Source organism: Mus pahari, chromosome 3 (assembly GCF_900095145.1).
Source record: "Mus pahari chromosome 3, PAHARI_EIJ_v1.1, whole genome shotgun sequence".
Lineage (NCBI taxonomy): Eukaryota > Metazoa > Chordata > Mammalia > Rodentia > Muridae > Mus > Mus pahari.
This window is the reverse complement of record NC_034592.1, coordinates 66,256,020-66,279,705: the sequence shown is the minus strand read 5'-3', so window position 1 is coordinate 66,279,705 and position 23,686 is coordinate 66,256,020. Positions and strand designations below refer to the sequence as shown.

At 41.5% G+C, this 23,686-nt stretch overlaps 1 protein-coding gene across 1 annotated transcript in view; it reads left to right on the top strand.

Annotated features, from left to right (window-relative positions):
- Nucleotides 1-16,126, top strand: part of Frzb (frizzled related protein) — a 30,749-nt gene extending 14,623 nt beyond the window's left edge. The window contains exons 3-6 of the mRNA XM_021193188.1: nt 4,238-4,303; nt 9,744-9,948; nt 10,304-10,367; nt 14,646-16,126. Coding sequence (XP_021048847.1) covers nt 4,238-4,303; nt 9,744-9,948; nt 10,304-10,367; nt 14,646-14,756 — 446 coding nt within the window. The 3' untranslated portion in view covers nt 14,757-16,126. The remainder of the gene's footprint in view (nt 1-4,237; nt 4,304-9,743; nt 9,949-10,303; nt 10,368-14,645) is intronic.
- The last annotated feature ends 7,560 nt before the right edge of the window (nt 16,127-23,686 follow it).

Sequence of the window (23,686 nt, the reverse complement as noted above, 5' to 3'; positions counted from 1 at the left end):
ATTCTAGACTAGCAGGGTTCTAATTTTCACTACTATAGTTTAGAACCATTATGTCTTCAGCTCTCCGCACACAGATCAACAGTACAGCTGTATCTTATGCCCTTGGCAGCTTTTGCTTCCTATAATCTTGTGAGATTTATCTACTCAGTTGTGTTTTATTGTTTCCAATGTATAACGCACCTTCAAATGGTATGATACCAGTAAAATTAGAAGCTACTAGCCATTTAACTATTGCGCCCAGCTTAATGGAGTTCCTTCCTTCCTTCCTTCCCTTCCCTTCCCTTCCTTTCTCTTCCTCCTTCCTTCCCCACCCCGTCTCTCTTCTTTCCAAATTAGTGAGAAGTATTTCATGACTTGCTTATTGTTTTTTTGTTTTGTTTTTGTTTTTGTTTTTTGAGACAGTGTTTTTCTGTATAGCCCTGGCTGTCCTGGAACTCATTTTGTAGACCAGGCTGGCCTCAAACTCAGAAATCTGCCTGTCTCTGCCTCCCGAGTGCTGGGATTAAAGGCGTGCGCCACCACGCCTGGCATGACTTGATTATTGTAACTCACCTTTCTAGATTTAGGTTCTGCATTGCACACACATAAGTGTGATTCTTTTTCATATCACGCACAGAGTTGCAGATTGTCTTCTGTGTTGTTATTTTGTACCTTCTGCCCTGGCACTGTTGCCCATCAGGTGTCCTATAGTCAAGGGACAGAGCCTAGAATGTGTCATACCAAGTAAACATTAGCACAGCAAATTAGTGAACATACCAGTGGCTGAAAGCCTTCAATAGATGTTCCATTTCCTTTTTCCTCTTCATATCTAGGAAGGTGTGGCTGACCCAGGGGTATGAAGTAGCGGACACTGTCTTTTCTACAGCAGGAAGGCACAGTCATGGTGTGGTAGATATTTTCAGATGTCTAAAACTACTTAAGGACAGAGGCAGGAACACTATTTTGAGGCAGTTGAAAGTATATGAAGACCAGAATTGAGGGTACAGGTCTTCACATAGTATGAATTTATTTTGTGAGTCTTTAAGTTTGCTGTGGCTTTCTCCCAAGTGTTTTAGAGTAGAAGAGAGAGGACAAGTGGATCTTTTTCTCCACATCCTTTGACTATAAGTCCAAAGTATAGACTGGAGATACTTTCTTAGTAAAATCAGATAAATATCTACTCAAAGATACTCTTCCAAAGCCATAATTGGTTTATGGGCTGTTGACATCCAGTGAAGTTAATTATAGTCTTACAGCTGTGCATGAGATCAAAATGAGTTCAAACAAAGGTCAGGACAAGTTAGAAAGTTGTATCGCACTTAAGCTTGATCTCAAACAAGGTTGTCCTAAACAGCACAAACCCAGCCAGTAACAAATTTTGTAATTATATCAGTCCTTTGGAATTGTTTAGAACTTTTAAACCCATATAGAAATAATATTCTGTGTGGTTTCTAATAAGTGAGGCTACTGTCATGATCAAAGTGGCTTATGCTCACCAGAAGTCTCACTGTAGACATAGTAGGAAGTGCATTAGTTCAAATACTGCCGAGTAACTTGGGGCATCTCAGTGCTGGGGATGGAACTCAGGGCCTTATTTATACTAGTTCTGCCTCTGATTCTGATTCTGAGGGATGTTGGGCGTGTTTGGTTTTCTCGTTTGTATAAGAGTGATATAGTCCTGCTCATGCTAGCATAATCAACAATATTTCTCGCAGCTGGGCTGGAAGAGATGGATGCCACGGATGAGTGCGACTCTCTGTCTCACAGTTCGGGGTATTGCGTTTAATTCTAGACAGTGAAGGGAACAAACTTCTAATATCAAAACTTGTGAAGACTGTCTTAATTTGGGTTTTATTGCTGTGAAGAGACACCATGACCAGGACAACTTTTATAAAAGCAAACTTGAATTGAGGCTGGCCTACAGTGTCAGAGGTTTAGTCCATTATCATCATGGCAGAAAAACATGTCAGCATGCAAGCAGACATGGTGCCAGAGGATACAGGGGTGGGGAGGGGTGGGGAGGGGAGGGGGATTCTGATTCCACATTTCACAGAGCTTGAGCATAGGAAATCTCAGAGCCATCTCAGTGTTTCCACACTGACACACTTCCTCCAACAAGGCCACACCTACCCCAATAAGGCCACACCTTCTAATAGTGCCACTTCTTATGACCAAGCATTAAAACACAAGAATCTATGAGGGCCAAACCTATTCAAACCACTACAAAGACTTTCTTATCACTTCAGTTAGAGAAAGGAAAATTAGCACCTTTAATGAAAAGTTTTCATAAAGTAAACCACCAAGGCAGCCTATAATTCGCTTTTAAAAATTTTATATATATATATATATATATATATATATATATACACACACACACACACACACACACACACACACACACACTGTAACTGTCTCCAGACACATCAGAAGAGGGCATTGGATCTCATTACAGATGGTTGTGAACCACCATGTAGTTTCTGGGAATTGAACTCAGGACCTCTGGAAGAGCAGTCAGTACTCTTAACATCTGAGCCATCTCTCCAGCCCTCTATAATTCTTTTATAAGATTTCACTCTTGATATGTAATGTTTTTATGCAAAGTCCAGTATAATATTTCATTTTGTCATCAAAGAACCCAAGACTTTTAAGTTCTGGTCTCATCAGAAAGCTGGGAGGGGAAGAACCCTAACAGTTACACCAGTAGGAATGGTAATCCTATTGGCTCAATAAAAAGTCCAAGAATAAAGAAATCAAACTGTTGATAGAACAACAAATAAATGGTCGCAGATTTATTTATGGTGGTGGACACAAAAAATTGCAAAAGATGATGCATGCAGGTTTTCTTTCCATGCCTTTTTTTTCTCTAGGCTTTGTGGACATAAGTGTGAATATGTCAATGCACATGTGTATGAATGAGTGTGTGTACGTGTGAGTTTGTGTCTGTGTGATTCAGAACAGAGATAATACTTTGGGTTTATTAATATAAGGTATGAATACATTTGGATTAAATGATCATAAGTAAGTAGGAGGAAATGATACATTTGTACTTGGTGGATGTAAAATTCTAGTGACACTGTTGATAATATATTGAACTATTAGTCAAATTAGATAGGTATTTGCTTATACCAGAAGCTAAGAATTAGGGTAGAAAGGGTCATATTTATACACATACATGTACACAGAACAAATACATATGTAATTAAGAATGTAAAATGTGGGGCTGGAGAGATGGCTCCACACTGAGAGATGTTTTTCCAGAGGACCCAGGTTTGATTTTTTTCTGCATGTACATGGCAGCTTCCAGTCATTTGTAATTTTGGCTCCAGAGGATCCAATGCCTCCAAAAGTACTGTGCAGATATGATGCACAGACAGACAGACATGCAGGCAAAATACCCATGCACATAAATAAGTATAATAGCAAATGGTCAACGCAGAAGTCTGCTTTTAATTGGTCCCCAAACTAACGCAAGACAGTTTTTAAACAGAACAACAAGAAGTTAGCTTGCTTTCTCTAATTCATGTGCTCCGTGTCACCATATGGGAAACACTCATTATTTACTTTTTTAGGGGAGCTTTCTCAGGGGTACTAACTTGAAGACACCTTTACTAATCAAATATCTTCTAAGGAAATTGTGTTCTTTCTTTTTATACAGACTTTACTGACAGTTCAGTAAGTGTGTGTGTGTGTGTGTGTGTGTGTGTGTGTCTTATTTTCAGAAGTTTAGTCTACTATTGTCATCCAGGAGGAAGCATGGCAGCACACAGGGAGGCTATGGTGTTGGAGAAAGAATTTAGAGTTCTACATCTTGATCTGAAGGCAGCTGAGAGGAAACTGTGAGCCATTCTGGGCATAGCTTGAGCATACAAGACTTCAAACCCTCCTCCACAGTGACACATTCCTCCAACAAGGCCACACCCACTCCTAGCTGCCTCTCAGTGAACTGACATTTTACTCCTGAAAACACTAAGTTCACCTCATTCCGGAGTCTGGGGTCCTGAACAACTCAAGCAGGATGCTGAGCAGTTTTGCCGCAGGACCGGGGTGGGGGAGATTGGGACCGGATCAGAGCCCATGGATGCAGAGGAACAGGCTGCGAAGATGGAAGCAACAGTGCGATAGTTCCAGGAGAAAAAGATCAGACACAGAAACCCAGAGATCTCTTAGCACCAAGTTCATACAGAGGCTTCCTTAAAGCACACGGGTGAATGAAAGACTGCTAATCTAGAAAAGTCACTTACCGTTTCCTCTCTTTCAGAACGTTGCAAATGTAAGCCTGTCAGAGCTACTCAGAAGACCTATTTCCGGAACAATTACAACTATGGTAAGGATACCGTTACTGTCTGCTCATAGACTGCTGTGTGTTGGGAAACCTGTGTGTATGACATGCACATGCTTGCATGTGCAAAATGGGTAGTTTAAAAGTAAGGCTTTGCCAGGCGTGGTGGCACACGCCTTTAATCCCAGCACTAGGGAGGCAGAGGTAGGTGGATTTCTGAGTTTGAGGCCAGCCTGGTCTACAAAGTGAGTTCCAGGACAGCCAGGGATACACAGAGAGACCCTGTCTCGAAAAACCATTAAAAAAAAAAAAAAAAAAAAAAGAGTAAGGTTTAAAAACAAAGGACACTTACAAGTGTTGTTTCCAATTTCATATATCATAGTGACAAAGTTCTTCTCAAATGTGTGATTGTGAGAGCATTGGTTTTATTAATTTATTAATTAAAACCATAGCATTGAGTACCTAGAGATCAGTTGCAAAGTAGAAGTTCTTGTCTCTGGGATAGTACCTGGATCCCAGCTGTCCTCCACAAGAATGACCCAAAGGACACGGAAGTAACATTTAATAGTTGTCAATATTCATCTGACCGAATACTTTGCTATTTAACTTGACCAAATGTCACATTTTAGTAAGCTAACTGCTAACTGCAGAGCCTCCTGTACAAGCAGAGCTGACTGACATAATGGGAGGATGTTGTCTCTCCCGGGGACAACTTCAGGCTCTTTCTGTGGACTGTCTCATTTCCGTGGACTATCTCATTTCCATTCTCGTGAGCACTCTTCTCATCCTGGCTTTATGAGTGATGACAGCCAAAGCTGTCCCTTCTTTCATCATGTATACTGTACGTTTGGGTACTTTTATGCCTCAGTGAATGTCAGTCACTGTTATGTAGATGAGAGGCAGTCCCTGGTGTTCTTCTGCTGGTAAGATAGGGCTGCACAGGCTTACTGTTTTCCACAGATATGTTTTTACTAAAATTGCTTTTCAAGTAGAGGCTGAGTATTTCTTATCCAAAAAGCTTGGGACCAGAAGTATTTAGGATTGTAGACTATCATTTTTGTATTTTGGAATATTTGTGGATGTGTGGGAATACTCTTGGGAACGGGACACAAGTTCAAGCATGACATTTGTGTTTCTCTGACAGTTCCTGAAGGTCATTATAGGTGCATCACTAATAGGACTGTGACCTGTCATGTGAAGTCAGGTGTGGAGTTTTCCACTTGTAACATTGTGTTGGATTTGGTAGGAGGAATACACAGCCAGTCAGCAAGATTGACAAGCTCATGCCACTCTCTGATCCCGAGTTAATGACTAAACATGGATTAGAGACTTCTAAAGTTAACTATGTTATGAAAATGAGAATTTTATTTTTATGTGCCTTAATTTTAGAAGACAGAGGGCATATAGAGATTTGGCGCAACCGCTAGAGCAGGAGTTCTCAACCTGTGGGTCACCACCCCCTGGGGGTCAAATGAGCTTTTCACAGGGTTTGCTTAAGACCACAGGAAAACACAGATATTCACGTTACAATTCATACCAGTAGCAAACTTAGTTATGAAGGAGCAATGAAAAAATTTATACCAGGAGGTCACCACAGCATAAAGAACTGTATTCAAGGATCCCAACATTAGGAAAGTTGAGAACCACTGTTCGAGAATTTGGGGACTTAGAAGGAGAGAAGTGGGCATGACCATGACAGTAATACTTGGAAATGCAACTTACGAAAGAACATAAAAGAAGATCTTGGGGGTAGGTGAGTCTGAATGCAATTTCTTTCCCAAATTTTTCTTCAGTAAAATTATTTTTTTATTATAATTTATTTGTTTTTTAGACAGAGACTCTGCACTTCAAAGGTTAGTCTAGAACTTGCCCCGTAGCCCAGGTTGCCCCTCAACTTGGAACCTCGGCCTCTCCAGCACTAGTTATAGGCATGAGCTACCAGTTCACAGAGTGTTTATCTTAAGAGGATCTTAGCCACTCTCGGTTAGTGAGGGACAGACAGACATTCCAGGGAGGGACAAATGTCCCCTGGGTAAAGGGTTTAGTTTATCTGTGAATCAAATGCCTGGTTACTTGTCTACTTCTCCTTATGCAAACTGCCCTGGCTGCAGGGAGAAGGAGGTCTTCCGGTTCAGAAGCTCCAATGCTTATTAAGACTTATAAAGTCGATGTGAGCTTTTAAATATAGTTATCATAAAAAGCAAGACCATAATTTCATACCAGGGGTCTGGTAGTGTTGGTGGAGGCCTTGCCTGGCATTCATGGAACTCTGGCTTAGATCATCAGCATCACATAAAGTCGGTTATGTGGTTCAATGTTATTCTTTGATACATAGCAAGTTGGAGGCCAGCCTGGGATACATGAGAACCTGTCTCCAAATAAACAGCAGCAGACGCGCACGCACGCGCGCGCACACACACTGAAAACAGTAACAATAAAAATTATTTCAAAGATATGATTTATTTTTATTTATCTTTACTTACTACTTTTAACTTTGCCCAGCTTCCTTGTTAACCCAATAGTTGGTGAACTCTTACCATTAAAAGTTAAAATACTAATCATTACAAATCATTTTAGAGAAGGTAGCTGAGTATCACAACAATTGATAAAAAGGAGGAGCTTCGTATGGTACCATATCTGCAGTCCCTCCGAGCACTTGGGAATAAGGTCAAGATTGATGCGGTAATTCTCCAACACAAATATGCCCTGGCAATGAAAACACGATTCAGTTAATATGAATACATGCTGTGCACCTAGATTGGGCAGATCTACCACTACACTACCATCTTTCATATCTATGAAACCCCTTAGAACTTGTGGTTTCTCCAGGCCATGTGCCTCTGCTCCAGTTTTCTTCTTCTTCCTCCTCCTCTGCTTCCTCTCCCTCTGCACCTTCTGCTCCACCTTCCCTTTTGTCTGCCCAGTCATCAGCTCTCCTTTATTTTACAAATTAAGGTGGGAAGCAGGTTTACAGGAAATCACCTGAGTGCTGACTCATTCCTTGTTCGAAGCTACTCTTAGGAGAATGGAATTAACATCAAATATAATTAGCCTCAGGGCTATCCACATCACAAGAGGATCAAGAGTTCAAGGCCAGCTGAGACTGCATTGCAAGTTCAAGGTCAGCCTAGGTTTCCTCAGTCACTATTAAGAAAAAAGAAGAGAAAATTAAAGAAGGGAGGGAGGGAGGGAGGGAGGGAGGGAGAGAGAGAGAGAGAGAGAGAGAGAGAGAGAGAGAGAGAGATAGAGAGAGAGTGAGAGAAAGGGGAGGGGGAGAAAATACTCTCTTTGTCATAGCCAGACATTACAGCCACCAACAATTTAAAGATTGGTTTTTGGGTGGGACTAACAGATTCTTAGGAGAAAATAGCCCCTCCAATGCTTGGCTAGAAGGCAAACTAATGGAAAGAAAATATTTTTGTTTCAAAATATATTGATTTTCACTATTGTATGCATTTGCATGTTTCTGTTGAGGCAGGAACAATTGCTAATTCATATGAAATCTGCCTCATTCCTGACCAAGTCAGTAAAAAATTGTGAGCTTTAGCAAAATTACTTGAATAATGAAGTAGGTGTTGTAGAGAGGTATTTTTTTTGGAGGCAGTACATGTGCTAAAAATTCCTAATGAAAATAGTGGATGCGCCGGGAAAATAAATCACTGGCTTGACAACCTTCGCCCAGCTCCCTAATCGCTAATGGCTCACGGATACTGGGAAGCACATTCATTTAAGCCGGGACTCACACAAACATGTCTGCTAGCTGGCCTTGGGAACTTACCGTCTGGAGGGAAAACATTATCTCTTGTCAAAATACAGGGTGGAGAGAGCAGGAAAAGACAGGGCCTCCACTTGCCAATCAAGCCAGGCAGGGCCAGCTGGGCAGTTAGACTTTACAACAAACTCTCACACTTGTGTTGCAACAAATTCTCTGAAGACTGCAATACTCATGAATAAAGCTTACAAATTTTGATAACAATCTCTGTCCAGTAGATTGTCATACCTGTAGACCATTAAGTCACCATATAAAGTTAGATCGATAGTGGAGAATGGATTATCAGGTGGTTTAATGTTTTGGTGGAGGGATTTTTATCAATTCTGTATAATCCTGAACACCTAAAATTCCTGGGAGGATCTGTGAGTGGCAGTTTCTACACTCCTACCTACAGAGCTTCTCCAGGGTGGAGTCTCTTAGATATATTGTATTTCCTTTGTGGATGTCGTATTAATATGACAGAGCTTCCTGAGCAATTGCTGTTGACTTTTTATTAAATAACATGTTCAACACTTTTCTTTTTAATGAATGTAAAAGTTTCCTGTACAAATGCATACTTATCAGAAGTAGATATCTACACAGTGTGGCTCTTCAAAGAGAGAGACAGAGAGGGAAGAGAAGAAACACAGCTTCTAGGCTCTGTGTCACCTCATTTGACTTTGTAGACAGAGGACAATTTGTCTTTGTGTTGAAAAGTGAAGCTGACACCTGTAGGGAGCGCTGGGGTCACTACTTGCATCAGGGGAGGAGGACTGATGCGATCAGCATGCTAGAACATTGTCCCCGACATGGCAGGGTCATGGGGTAGCAGCGTGGCTGAGTGGAAGGCAGATGGAGGAGACAAGGTCTAAGGGACAACTTTTGCTCAAGAAGCAAGTTCAGTCTACCTAAAGGAGATATAAACCATAACACTGGGGGCTGGAGAGATGGCTTAGTGGTTAAGAGCACTGTCTGCTCGCTCTTCCAGAGGTCCTGAGTTCAATTCCCAGCAACCACATGGTGGCTCACAACCATCTGTTATAGGATACCCTCTTCTGGTGTGTCTGACTACAGTGACAGTGTACTCATATAAGTAAAGTACCCATAACATTGGTGTGAAGGAAGGAAAGTGCCAGTGTCGGGATGGCGAGATGAGGTGAATGTCCAAGGCGTTGGTTTGGGAGCTCCAGTAAACCAGACCGAGCTGCAGCTGGGAAGAGAACCTGCCTTGAGAAAACTGATCAACTGAATAGTACTGATGAAGAAACAAAGCACTGAGTTGAGTCTAGGCCTTTACATGGGGTAAAATTAGTTTAAGTTAATACCTTTTGGCAGCAATTGGTGCCACACACACACATAGCCACGCCTCCAAAGTGAGGCTGTGTAGGGGAATTATAACAGATTACTCAATCAACTCTGATTACCTAAATGGGTTCATGGAAATCAAACATGTCTATACACACATGGGTATATAACCACCAGTGTTTGTATACACATATACATACACAAATTTGCAGGAAATCAGGGCCGAGCACGAAGAAGGCCAGTATGGCATTTAGTTTCTCTAAAGAAAAATGTCTGCCTGACATTTCCTTTCTAACCGTTGATCATGAATTGAGAGTAATTGGCTAGAAAGAGGCCTACTGGCTTTCTTTCTTTCTTTTTTTTTTTTTTTTTGAATGGTGTACCTACTGTGTGTCATCATATAAATCAAATTTACTTTCTTTTATCCAGTCATCCGGGCTAAAGTTAAAGAGGTAAAGATGAAATGTCATGATGTGACTGCTGTTGTAGAAGTGAAGGAGATTCTAAAGGCATCATTGGTAAACATTCCAAGGGACACCATCAACCTTTACACCACCTCTGGCTGCCTCTGCCCTCCTCTTAATGTTAATGAGGAGTACGTCATCATGGGCTATGAAGATGAGGAACGTTCCAGGTAACCTACCCCTGAAGGATGCAGGGGAATTGGTTTTCCTCCCACATCTTGCTGGGCTTTTCTTGTCTTAGGCTCTGTCTACTTTCTGGGGAACTATGGCAATATATTTTAATTTTATATATTGCATAAAAAAGGAATATGAGCATAGCTTATGGGTATAGATTTTTCTGGAAAGAGGGATCATAGATTTACTTATTTCTGAAAGGGGACCATGATTCCTAAATGGTTAAGACTCTTTTCAACTCTGGCTTTCCTATTCTAGGATGAACATACTTAGTTTTTCTTGCCACCAATTCCTTGAAATTTTCAATTATATACTTTGGTTTTTCAAAATCATTTGATTTTAAAACTGCAGGTTACTCTTGGTAGAAGGCTCTATAGCTGAGAAGTGGAAGGATCGGCTTGGTAAGAAAGTCAAGGTAAGCTTGGGTTTTATGTTCAAAGTAGCACTGGGGCTGGGACTTAGCTCCGTGCTAGAATGCTTACCTAGCAAGCATGCTCCGGGTTCAGTCCCCAGCACCAGAAGAAAAATTCTGTCTGATAATATAATCCATAGAAAGCCATCTCTCACATAAACTAAATAGTTGTCCTCAACTACATCATGAGAATATTAAGACCATATATATATATATATATATATATATATATATATATATATANACACACACACACACACATATACACATACATGAGAACTGAAATTATCTTTAATGTCTATTCATTTATGAAATGAATTTCCTCTATCAAAGCTCTGAGTACGGTTGCCCTAAATTCTTGGGAAACTGCCTGTAGCTAGCCAGTCACGACGGGCTGGCTTCATGCTGGCATTCAGAACCCCAGCCTCTGGCAGCCATGGTCAGGTATCACTTCCATCTTCTTGTTTAGTAGGAATCACACAGGGCTGTTCTGCCACCAACATCATTCCAGGCAGAAAGATTCGAGGAGGTCAACGTAGGTTTTCAAGAACTCTTTCCAGACACCTTATCATGGAACTTTTCATCCGAACATGGGCAGTGTCTATCTCCAGTTGGGAAAGCAGGGAGTAGGGGTTTTTATTGCTTCTAAACAAATTGCTCTTCTCTGAGAAGGGGGAAGAATAGTGCTGAATAGAAAAGTACCACGGTATCCAATGGACAGACATGGAGTCCTATGAGTGAGATGCTGCCACAGTCATAAGTGTAGAAGAGATCTTGCCAAACTGGGTGCTTAAAACAGTGATGTGGCTTTAATATTTTATATTAAGACCCTAGACTGTATGTATGTATGTATGTATGTATGTATGTATGTATGTATATCAAGTAGTACATTACTCAGTATAAATGGTTTTGCATTTCTTATTATTACACTAGTACATCTTTCTCAAAGAGAAGAACGACTGGAGGGAAATGCATAGGAGGCAGAAGAATCTCCTAGGTGTGTGCTGGGGAGGGGGCTGGGAGTGGGAAATGTTCTAAACATAAGACATCCTCTTCTGAGAACTGGAGGGTGTGGGTAGCATTTCCAGGGGAAGTTAAACCCCTGAGGCAGTTGACCTTGTACATATGGCACCCAGCAAGGGTGGCAGACACACTTGAGTCAAAGTGACCTACAGAAATGTGGAGGGCATGGTTTCATAGGGAGGAACTATCGTAACTAAGTTCCCTTTGTCTCTAGAGTTTTTGTCAGAAGTGAGGTGCGTTTCAGATGCTGACTGTGAGTGTTTTTTGTTCACATCTCTCGACAATTAACCTGGTGTTTAATTATTAGTGGAGAAGTGGCTCTTCTTCAGAGTACTGGGATGTCCTTTCAGTCTTTCAAGCCTGTTTTCTGCTTCCAAGTGCAGAACGAACAGGAATTTGCCCTAAATTGCTGTACCGGTTGGGAGAACTTCAGCACCTCTGCTTCTGTGTGTAACAAGCCTCGCTGGTTATGTTTCCATTGGGGGGGCATGGCTTGTCCTGTTTTGTAGCATGGTGAATTTATTCCCTTCAGGGAAATCATAGTTCTTAGGAGATCACTGATGCTCTCAGACTGAATTTAAACGCACCGATGGGAAACAATGAACCAGTGACTCCAATAATTAGTTAGTCTTTGTTGTTTCGAGACACTGTCTTGCTCTGCAGCTCTGGCTGGAATGATCCTTTCGATTTAGCACAGGCTGAACTGGTCCCTCTGATGTAGCACAGGCTGAACTTGTACTTGCAATGTAGCACAGGCTGGCATCACACTCTGTCGTCCTCTGGTACTGCCGCTGTTTTTATTATAGTAATGTATCACTGCTCCCAGTTCTCTTTTTAAAAAGATTCTTAAATTTTTCTATCATATGTATGAGTATTGTCTGTGTATATGTCTATGCATAAGTGTCTCGTGCCCAAGAAGGCCAGGAGAGGGTGTGGGAATCCCTCAGAACTGGAGTTACAGATGTTTGGGAGCTGTCACCTGGGTGCTAGGAACCTCTGATTATCTGCAAGATCAGCAAGTGTTCTTTTTGGTTGGTTGGTTGGTTGGTTGGTTGGTTGGTTGGTTGGTTGGTTGGTTTTAGACAGTTCTGTGTAGGTATGGGTGTCCTAGAATTCACTCTGTAGACCAAGCTGCCCTCAAACTCAGAGATCTGCCTGTCTCTGCTTCCCAAGTTCTGGGACTAAAAGTATGCCACCGCTGCCACCACTATGCTGTCTCCAACAAGTGTTCGTAACTGCTAAGCTATCTCTCCAGGCCCAGTGGGCCAATTTTTAATTCATGTTTATGCTTTGAGCCAGACGTTTGGGAAGAAAATCTGTTCTGGTTGGAATTATTAGCATACCTACTATAGCTTTTCAGTTAACACAGGAACATTTAAAAGACTCTATAGAGGACATTATTTTTAGATTCAATCAAAGTTGCTCTTTACAGCTGATCTTTCTCTTAATATTAGACCAGTTAAAAAGAACTTTTACCATTCTCCTATGTAAATTATTGTTTGTCTTTGTTCCACGGCAGCCAGTCATTCAAGATATTTGAATTACCTTGGAGAGAGTTAAGAATCAGATTGTTTTTTAAATACGAAAACAATATTACTGTGCAATAAAGTCAGCCAAGATGAAGATATACTTTAATACAAAAACTAGTAATAATATATGCTGTGCACTTTGCAATTTTTCAATCTTCAGAATAATCCTATTATTAGTTATTAGTCCCAATATAGAAACAATAAAAATGTCGATTAGTTCAGAAGCTTTGTATGGTTAAGTAGTGAGTTAGAATCAGAATTTGGGCCATCTGCCATTAGCTTCTTGCTACATAAAATGAGGTCATTGAACCAGCAGCCCTGGGAGCTCCTGACCTGTGGAAATCGTGGACCGCTTTCAGAGCTAATAAAGAGGAATCTGTTCTCAGCACGGTCCTCTGGTTTCTATGTTCGCTGAAGTTTGTCAGTTACAGACGCCCTTATCATTTTGTACACTTTTACCATGTAACCTCCATTCAATTTCTTATATCACAAGTAAACACTATTGACGTCATTCATATGAAATACAAGTCAATGTGACTTTTCTTATTTAAAAGATACATGCAACAACAATGAACGCCCCCCGCCCCCCATGCATGCATTGTAAAACCTGTGGTAGGGAAAGATCTTATGGTTTTGCTGTAATTAGAAAATACTAGAAAAATATTTTAGAGACATTTTAGTTTTTCCTTTATATCTTCACTATTTAAATCAGCTAACTTTGTATGTGTGTAGGTGCATGTTCATACATATGCACTTGTGCTTGCTGGTGAATGCGCATATGGTGGCTGGAAGTCACTGGTAGGTGTTGTGTATGTGTGTGTGTACATGTTCATACTTACGCACTTGCAAGTGCCGGCGAATGTGCATATGATGACTGGAAGTCACTGTTAGGGGTCTTCCTCAATTGCTTTCTACCCTATTTTTCCAGACAAGGTCTTTCCCTGAAACTGACACTCACTGATAAGCTCGACTCACTGACTGTGGAACTCCATGACCTGCCTGGCTTTGCCCCTGGCTTGCTGCTCTCTCAGCACTGAGACTGTAGATGCACACCCAGATGCTGGGTACCAAACGTCAGGTTCTTGCACACGTGCCATCTCCCTAACCACTCAACCAGTTTTTAAAAATTACGTTACTTTAGTCTTAAGAAAATGATGAGAAAAAGCCCTTCTTGGGCTGGAGAAATGGCTCAGCGGTTAAGAGCACTGACTGCTCTTCCAGAGGTCCTGAGTTCAAATCCCAGCAACCACATGGTGGCTCACAACCATCCATAATGAAATCTGATGCCCTTTTCTGGGGTGTCTGAAGACAGCTACAGTGTGCTTACGTATAATAAATAAATAAATCTTTAAAAAAAAGAAAAAGAAAAAGAAAAAGCCCTTCTTTTAAACTGTCAACATAAATCTTCCACTTGAATATAAAGTCTGAAAGTACAGATACTGTTGACTTTTGTATCATTTACAGACATGGAATTTTAGTTCTATGTTTTGGTACGATGGCATCCTTGAATGTCTTATAGATGAGATGGTTCCCGTTGTGGTTTTTGAAATCAGAGCATTATGTTTATACAGCATCATTGTTATCTTTGGATAGAGATTTTGTACTTTTGGAAAAGTAGTAAAAATACTTTAGAGATCTGACTCTGGACTCTCCCTCGGTTGATAGCATCATAGAAACAACGCCCCATGTGATGTGTTCACGTGACCGTTCTCTCCTTTACATTTCACAGCGCTGGGATATGAAACTCCGACACCTTGGACTGGGTAAAACTGATGCTAGCGATTCCACTCAGAATCAGAAGTCTGGCAGGAACTCTAATCCCCGGCCAGCACGCAGCTAAGTCCTGAAATGTAAAAGACCACACCCACGGACTCCCTTCTAAGACTGGCACTGCTGGACTAGCAAAGGAAAACTCCATGGTTGTGTTTACCACAGACATCGCGTGGCTGCCGAAGTTACTTCCGGTCCCCTTTCTCCTGCTTCTTAATGGCCTGGGGTTAGATCCTTCAATATGTTATATATTCTATTTCATCAATCACGTGGGAACTGTTCTTTTGCAACCAGAATAATAAATTAAATATGTTGATGCTAAGGTTTCTGTACTGGACTCTCTGGGTTTAATTTGGTGTTCTGTACCCCGATTGAGAATGCAATGTTTGATGTAAAGAGGGAATCCTGGTCATATCTCAAGAACTAGATATTGCTGTAAGACAGCCTCTGCCGCTGCGCTTACAGTCTTGTGTTTGTATGCCTTTGGCCATTTCTCTCATGCTGTGAAAGCTACACATGTTTATAAAGGTAGAATGGCATTTGGAAATCAGACACTGTACAAGCGGAGCAGCCCAGCACCAGGAAGCATTTATGAGGAAATGCCACACAGCATGACTTATTTTCAAGATTGGCAGGCAGCAAAATAAATAGTGTTGGGAGCCAAGAAAAGAATATTTTGCCTGGTTAAGGGGCACACTGGAATCAGTAGCCCTTGAGCCATTAACAGCAGTGTTCTTCTGGCAAGGTTTTTGATTTGTTCATAAATGTATTCACGAGCATTAGAGATAAGCTTATAGCTAGACATCTGTTATGACTACAGCTCTGCTTCCTTCTAAATCAAACCCGTTGTTGGATGTTCCCCCTCCATTCATAAATACATCTGGCTTGCTGTGTTGACCAGGAAAAGAAAGTATTAAAGTATGCATGCGTGTGCACCAGGGTGTTATTTAAAAGAGGTATGTAACTCTATAAAAGACTATAATTTACAGGACAGTGAAATGTGCACATTTGTTTACTTTTTTCTTTCTTTTGCTTTGGGCTTGTGATTTTGTTTTTTTTTGGTGTATGTCTGTGTTTTGGGAGGTGGGTAAGGTTTAAGCCATTGCACATCCAAGTTGAACTAGATTAGAGTAGACTAGGCTCATTGGCCTAGACATTATGAGTTGAATTTGTGCTGTTTAATGCTCCATCAAGATGTCTAATAAAAGGAATGATGGTTGTCAGCAGAGACGACAACCACAACAAAAATGTTTTTCTTACTCGTGCTGCAGTGAGACCCCCAACGGCCCATGGGGGGACCCACGATGCCTCCTTTTCATCCTTCCTGCGGCAGGGATGTGCCCATCAGCTGCAAGTCTCATTCCCTGCAGTTCACACATGTGGTAGTAGTACGTCCAGATTCCTAAGCTACAGTGTGCCTAAAAATAAAACAGGTATGAAAGCAAACAGCACTGTGTTTCCTTCTGTGAGAACAACCATGCAAGGATGAAGTTCATTCCCGAGTGGACGTTTCCTATCTTGGTAACTCATCTAAATTCTTTCTTTTGGAAGCAAAAAACCATCCTCACTTTCCAATGAGCCCTAAACAGCAATCATTCCCCCGATTCTAGGACCAAACTCCCATCTTTGCCCCTAGAAGGACAGCACAGGCTTGGTTCTACTATGAGGTCACTTTGCGGTGCCTTGTACTGTGTGCTCTGATGCTGGGGCAGGGGTGTCTTTTCCTAGGTGTTGCTGTTATCCCTTCAAGGTGAATTTTGTGTCACTGGGTATTGAGGAGTGCTGCTCTGGGGATGCTGAGGTAGGGCATGGGGGTGCGGTGCAGGGAGGGAAGGGCAGCACCAAGGGTGCTGGTCTCCAATCTCTCCCTGGGTATCTGTCTTGGCTTTGGGCTCCCAGGATGATCACACCCATCCTATTCTGTTTCCTCGGGGGCTTCCACAGCGACCCTGCAGAAAGGGCAGGACTTGGTGACAGGAGCTTTAAAGGATCTGGCATCTGGCGTCTCTAACATGCCATCCGTGTTTCCAGGGCATACTTGAAGCTATTTTAAGTGATGAAAATTTTACGGTATATTTATTTCCTTTTTTATGGTCCTGAAGATAGAACCTGGCCCTCTGAGTGCTAGATAGGTGTTCTGTCTGCATTGCCATCTGTATCTGCCTACATCAAGCTACATCCTCAGCCAGTGATGAAATAGCTTGACATAAACAAGAACCTATATGTAGGTGCTTTGTTTAGGTGAATAGATGGGAAAACCTATTTGTTTTCAGTGTAGGAATTTCTCATCTAATAGATGTAATTCCTACACAATGGCACTCATAGATAAAGGGGGCAGTCCCTGAGATCAAGCAGTTTCTGCTCCCTTCCCTTTCAATCGTCTTGTTTGTCTGTATGAGACTCATCATTTATTTGAACATTCTGAATGGGACATTACCTGTGAACTAAATGCATAGCTGTTTCTTAGTTTGGTAGCTGCGCCGTCTTCACTAACAAACTGTGCAGGTATCTCGGAGGGAGGCATGATTTCATCGTGACATACAGGTTTCTGTGCAGACTTCAAAACCATTTCCACTCCACTATTGTCATATAAGTCTCACCAGTGCCTCTCTGCAGGTCCTTTAGGCTCCCCTTGAAAGCCACTAAAAGCTGAGCTGGTGGTACCTTCCTTTCATCTCAGCACTGGGGAGGCAGAGGCAGGCAGATCTCTGAGCTGGAGGCCAGCTCTACAGAATGAGTTCCAAAATAGTCAGGGCAGCACAGAGAAACCCCTTGTTGAAAAACAAACAAACAAACAAACAAGCAAAACAAAACAAAAAGCCACTACAAATTTAACATACATGCCTGCTTGTTAGTAAACCTTGATGCCTTTGAAATCAATTGAAATTTCCTTAAGAAAATTTTGCTCACCTTCAGGGTTTTAGTTTTCTCACCCAGCACAGCAGCAAAACAGTCGTGTGCATGGTGAATGAACCATCGGAAAAAGGAGTAGCAAGCGCGTATCCTCTTTTCCATGGATCCATGAGTATGTGACTGTATTGTGTATAGTAATCTGACCCGGGGCCACATGGTCCACTGAGCATTGGGGGTGGGGGGTGGGGGGGTGGGACAAGCCCGTGTCTTTCCCCATCTGGAACCTATTACCAAGTCAAATACAAGAGTTACAATCACTGTGAGTAAATAGCTCTGCTTACTGCCTTCTGCAAGAAATTATTTGCTATTACATTTCAACAGTAAAATGACTCCTTAAAAAGCATCTCAAGGCTGGTAATTGTTTGGCCCTATGGATTTTAACGTTTTAATACAGAATAAAGAAAGCACTAAGGAAGAAGTTAAAATCCAAGCCCAGACTTTTAGTAGTGTGTCACTAAAATGCAAGCATATGGCTCCCAGCTGCAGCCAAGTTACTGAATAACAAAAATAACGTACACATACCTTTGATGGGGATCTCCTCTGTGTCCTGTCTAGCAGTGGCTAAAAGTCATACAAAAACACTTACACATGTCCTGTTGGTGCCTTAAAACTTTATGGTGTGATTCCCACTTCATAGATGAATTGAAGATTCGGCACTTCAGACACTGTAAGTGGCAGAGAAGGGCTTTAGAATCTCTTCGTCTTATTTCCCAAGTTGTACGTTTTCTGCTGCAATAAAAATGTAAATGCACCTTAATATTGCTTTCCAAAAGCACAGTGCAAAGCAAGTGGAAGATCACCTGACACTGTCAGAAAGTCTACACTGTGTCGTCTCAACATTGCCCCCAAATACTGTTATTGTGTCTATTCTGGTGTCCCCCACGCCCCACCCTGAAGTCAGAATCTTAGTGGGATTATTCTAGTTCTGGATAAATAAATCAAGTGATTCTTTTTGACATTGGTAGCTTAAAGATTTTGAGTTGGGAAATGGTTTTTTTTTTTTTTTTCTGTCTTCCTTTGAATTTGGAAAAGGTCTGAAGTCCCAAGCCTTTGGGCGTGGAGGTAGGCCGAAGTCGAGGATGATGGTTGCTACATAGAAAACTCAATGGCTGTTTTCCAAAAGGGAGGGACTGTCATATCCTAGACAGATCATTACCTCCATCCCTTGAACAGCCAGGGCCCTCATAATCTAAAAAGAAACTGTTCCACATGGCCTACTTTCGCAGTTTGTCATTCCTGAAGCATTTTTATTATGACAGAGTCAACATGTCACTGTAAAACAAAGGTGTTTTTCTCTGGATAAAATGCAAACATCAGGTTTCTGCTTGATGGGCGTTACAGGCTTGAACTGTTGGGTGTGATACTTCAGGCCAATTTGTCTAAAAGGAAAGGAAGTGTGGACTGTTGAGGAGGCTGATGCAGAAATGAAGGGACAGGAGCATAAGGACTTTGCACCAATCCCAGGGACAGGAGGGTAAGACATCACCCACTATGCAGTGGCACTGTAGTCGATGTTTGCATAGATGTGGGGTGGATGTTATCACTTAGGTCTGAGCTTTGTGCTTTTGCAAGATGAGTGAGGTGGGAAGCATGGGAGAGCTCGGCGACGTTAGTCTGTGAGATAGGGAAGAGAGTAGTAGTCCATCACATTGAATGGTAGATAAAGCTCAGAAATAAATTGGATTGGATTCATTCTAATGACTTTTTTCTACATCATTTGGATGTTTCTATGGAAACCATAGCTTCTTGGAGGTTCCACCTCTGTGTATTGGTGTAACTGTAACCAGAATTCGGGAAAGAACAGTTGAAAAGGAATAAGGATTTATTTTAGCTTCTTTTTAGACAATCGGTCTCTGTTCTTGGCTTCATTGACTCTGGGTCCACTGTGAGGCAGAGCACAGTAGGATTAGTGTGAGGGAGGAAGGCCGTTCACTTCATAATAGTCAGGTCATAAATACAGAGAGTATGACCATCAAAGGCACACCTCTTGTGACTCACCTCTTCGAGCTACCTCCAACCTCCTGAAGTTTCCAGAATGTCTCAAAATGTTGTCCTCAGCTAGGACAGGAACTACATGAACGTGTTGGGTGGGGGGACATTTTATATTTAAACAATAGATAAAAAAAACAAAACAAAACAGTATTTGAGGTAAAAAAGAATTCTAGAAGAACTCAGCAAGAAAGGAAACAAACCCGAGCAATATCTCAGCTAGAAATATCTCCCTAGGGTGTAGAATTTGAAGGAAACAAACAACTCAGCCTTAATGAGGATCACAAAGTTCCAAAGACAGCATACCAGTGGAGACTACATTGTCTGGTCAGCCACTCATGGTTCCCTGCCAGGCCACCCTTCTGCTTACCCACCTATTACTTGGTTGATAAAGTCAAACAAATGGCTACATCAATATGTTAAGAACTGCTGAAAGATCAACTACGAAGCAAATATTAAAAATGAATGTTCTTTGAATTCATTGATTAATAGTCGCCTAGCCCATTTCAATTCTTTTAGATCCCAGGATCAACTAGTGTGGGTCTGATCTTCGGAGTCAGGTACCTAGATTTCAGGTTCTAGTTTGTTATCATCAAGCTACAGCAAGGGCTTGTGAATCAGGAGTGGACGAGGCTGAGCAAAACATTGCAGTTGCTCAGTAAGTATTGAGATTATTTTGTCTGTGACTCCCAAATACTCCGAGAGGTTCACAAAGCCTGAACAGGGCTCTCGCAATGATCGGAAGAGAACAAAATTCCCTGGGAGATATTACCCAGTTATTCTCTCCTACATCTTTAGATGCCAGACTTAAAAAAAAAAAAATCCTTCTCAATTCATTCTCTAGCTGATCACTAAATGTATTCTCCTTTCCTCCCTGCCAGGAAGATGTTCTTAAAAAGCAACAATAAGCCTGGTGATGGTGGTGCATGCTTTAATCCAAGCACACAGGAGGTAGAGGCAGGTGGAGGCCAGTTCTGAGTTCAAGGCCAGTCTGGTCTACATAGGGAGTTCGAGTGCGAGCTCAGCCAGGGCTCCAAAGAGAAACTTTGTCTCAAAAAATAAAATAAAATAAAATAAAATAAAATAAAATAAAATAAAATAAAATAAAATAAGCTGTAGGAGGAGAGTTTGTGAATACACAGAGCTGGAGAGATGGTCCCATGGGTAGGATTGCCTACCGCTCTTACAGAGGACCCAGGTTTAGTTCCCAGTACCCACAAGGCAGCTCATAATCTCTAGAACTCCAGTTTCAGTGTGTCAGACATACTCTTCTGGCCTTGGGAAGTCCCTGTTTGCATAGGGTGCACAAAAACTCATAAAGACTCACACTCGTTTGTATACATTTTTTAAATTCTCAAAACAAACAAACAAGGATCCCTAGTTTACATTGTGGACACAAGTCATGAGGAGAGGGACTATCAGTTGATAAATTGCCTCCATAAAATTGGGTTCTGGGCAAGCCTGTAAGTAAGGGATTTTCTTACTTAGTCATGGAGCAGCAAGCAGTCCCTTACCAAGGGGTAAGTAGTACTAGCTCCGGCAGGTGGTCCTGGGTTCAATAAGAAAGCAGGCTGAGTAAGCCAGTGGGCAGCACTGTGTCAGCTCCTGCCTCTAGGTTTGAGTTCCTGCCTTCGTTTCCCTCAATGGACTGCGACTCAGAGAAATAACTTTATCTTTCAATTAAGCTTTTTCCTCTCGAAGTTGCTTTTGGTCATGGTCTTGCACCACAGCAATGGAAACCCTAATAGGACAATCAACAAAACCACATTCTCAGTGTTATCGTAAAAGTTTGGCTTTCCGGGAGAGTCCATACCCTGGGGCAGCCAGCAGAGACCATTTAGAAAGAAAGATACATGTTTCCAACAAGAGCTGAACTTTTTGTTAGAGTTGCTTCTAGATGTTTTTCATTTTCTAGGCTGTTGCAGAAGTACTAAGAGCATATTGAGACAAAGTGTTTATGTCCCCCAAAAGCACAGACTCTGCATTCTGGGCTCCACACTTGAAGAAGGGTCTCTAAACACAGGCAGCTTTTACTGCATTGGAAAATAAAACTAACTCACAAAGGAACTGAACTCGTCTATATTGGAAAAACAGACGACAACTGAACAATGAGCTGAAAAAGGAACAGCCTAATCCAGGGGTGGCAAATTTTTCTATAAAATGTCCCCCACAAAATACTAAAGGTTTTTGTAGGTCATCGGGTCTGCTGTATGTCAAAAAAAACAGACACACTGGTAACCAAAGCACGAACAAGCATGGCTAGGGTCCAAGAAAATTTATTTTCAAAAATATCAGGGGCCAGGATCTAGTGGACTAGTTCTGATTTGTTTCCTTTGTGGGACTAGTCAAATGCTCTGTGCATTATTTTATTGTTCTTTGGATTTAATGAAATCAATGGTATGGAAGGCATAAAAAACATCACTACTGAAAAAAAAGATCAGACTTCAGTGAGGGTTTGCCTAAAGTCTTAGCATTCTAGATTCAGTTTTGGGTTCACTTCACAGATGTGCTAAAAATGGAGGGTCTGTGGATGTACCAACTCATTGTTTCATTTGTATTATTGTCTTACTAAGGAAGTGACTGAAAGAACAGAGTTTTCCTTAGAGTGTACTGTTTCTGGAAGAGAAAAAATGAGATTGAAGGAAAGAAATCCCCCCCCCACCTGCTTAAACAATTATTCCTAATAGCCATTTGCCATCCAATTGTATTTTGTTCCTGGGGGTAAAATATTTCTTTGTTTTTGTTGGCAGTGCATGGGGGTGGACCCATCTAGGCTAGTTGCAAAGCTAGGCAAGACCCAATCATTGAGCCAAACCCTAGACAGAAAGCACATTCTTTAGGGATAAAGTGTTACTGCAACAAGACTCATGTCCGGAGTTCCACATAGGGTAACAGATGCTGGAGTCTCCACAAGAGTCAGGAAGAGGGTAAAGCTGCTTTTGTAAATCCCTAAAGTTCTTGCTCTCTTTTCATTCATGGCCCTCTCCCATTTGCTCTAGTTTGATTGACATCTGGCACCTAGTGTCTTATGTTGATTGGTGTTGGTGTATGAATTCGTGTGTGTGTGTGTGTGTGTGTGTGTGTGTGTGTGTGTGTATGTGTACAGGTGTGCGCATCACTGCTCACAGAAGCCAGAAGAGGACATTGGGTAACCTGAGTTATCACGGTCTGCTCTACTCTTTTAAGGCAGGGTCTCTACCTCAGCCTGAAGATAGGCTGTTGGTCTGCAAGCTCTTGTCTCTTTCCTCCAGGGCAGTAAGTAGTCTTGCAATCTCTCTTGTGGCCATAGGATCTGAGCTTGGTGCTCCTGCACTCTTATCCACAGAACCTAGCCCCCACTACTCATTTTTAAAGCTGGCTTGTCAGTGATAGTGAAAAAATGATAACAGTTATGTCAGGGTTGTTTTTTTTTTTTCTCTCATTATTTTGTTTTGTTTTGCTTTTGTAGTGTAGGGGATCAAACCCAGGATCTTCTGCATGCTGGGAGTTGTCAGTTTTTAAAAGTCTTTCGCTTGCTCTCTGCCCTTCTTTAAAGTTGCTGAAGTTTAAAAGAAAACGTAGGAAGTCCCTGGAGCACTATAGCCTCTGTGTGTTTAACCCATTCACCAGTGAACTTGATTTACAACTGCCGTTCTTGCTTGATGGATCCCACATGCCCTGTAATTTAAACATCTTAATTTGCTCTCGCTGGAGTGCCCTTTTATTTGGATGTAAATTGATCCTGAAACAGCTTCCAATCAGAAGTTTGTGTTTGATATACTGTAGCTCAGAGTTAAATATGGTCATTCTAAGTTTCATTCTGTCTGGGGTAGGACTGAGGTTCAGTTGCTGCTCTAATTCACCTAGCTCAGGTTAACTTAACCATAAAATACACACATTGGCAGACTGTTTACCTTGTCACAAATAAATAAATGGTAGAAATCCTGAACCATTCTATAATGAAATGCGTTCTGTACAGACAAATACAAAAGAACCCAAGTTTATAACTTTTTGTTAAGGGTTTTGACAAATAGTCAGTGGGATTTTTGTAGCATACTTGGCCTCACACACTACTAAGTCTTCTCTTTCAAGTTAACCAAACACATAGACTATAGGACC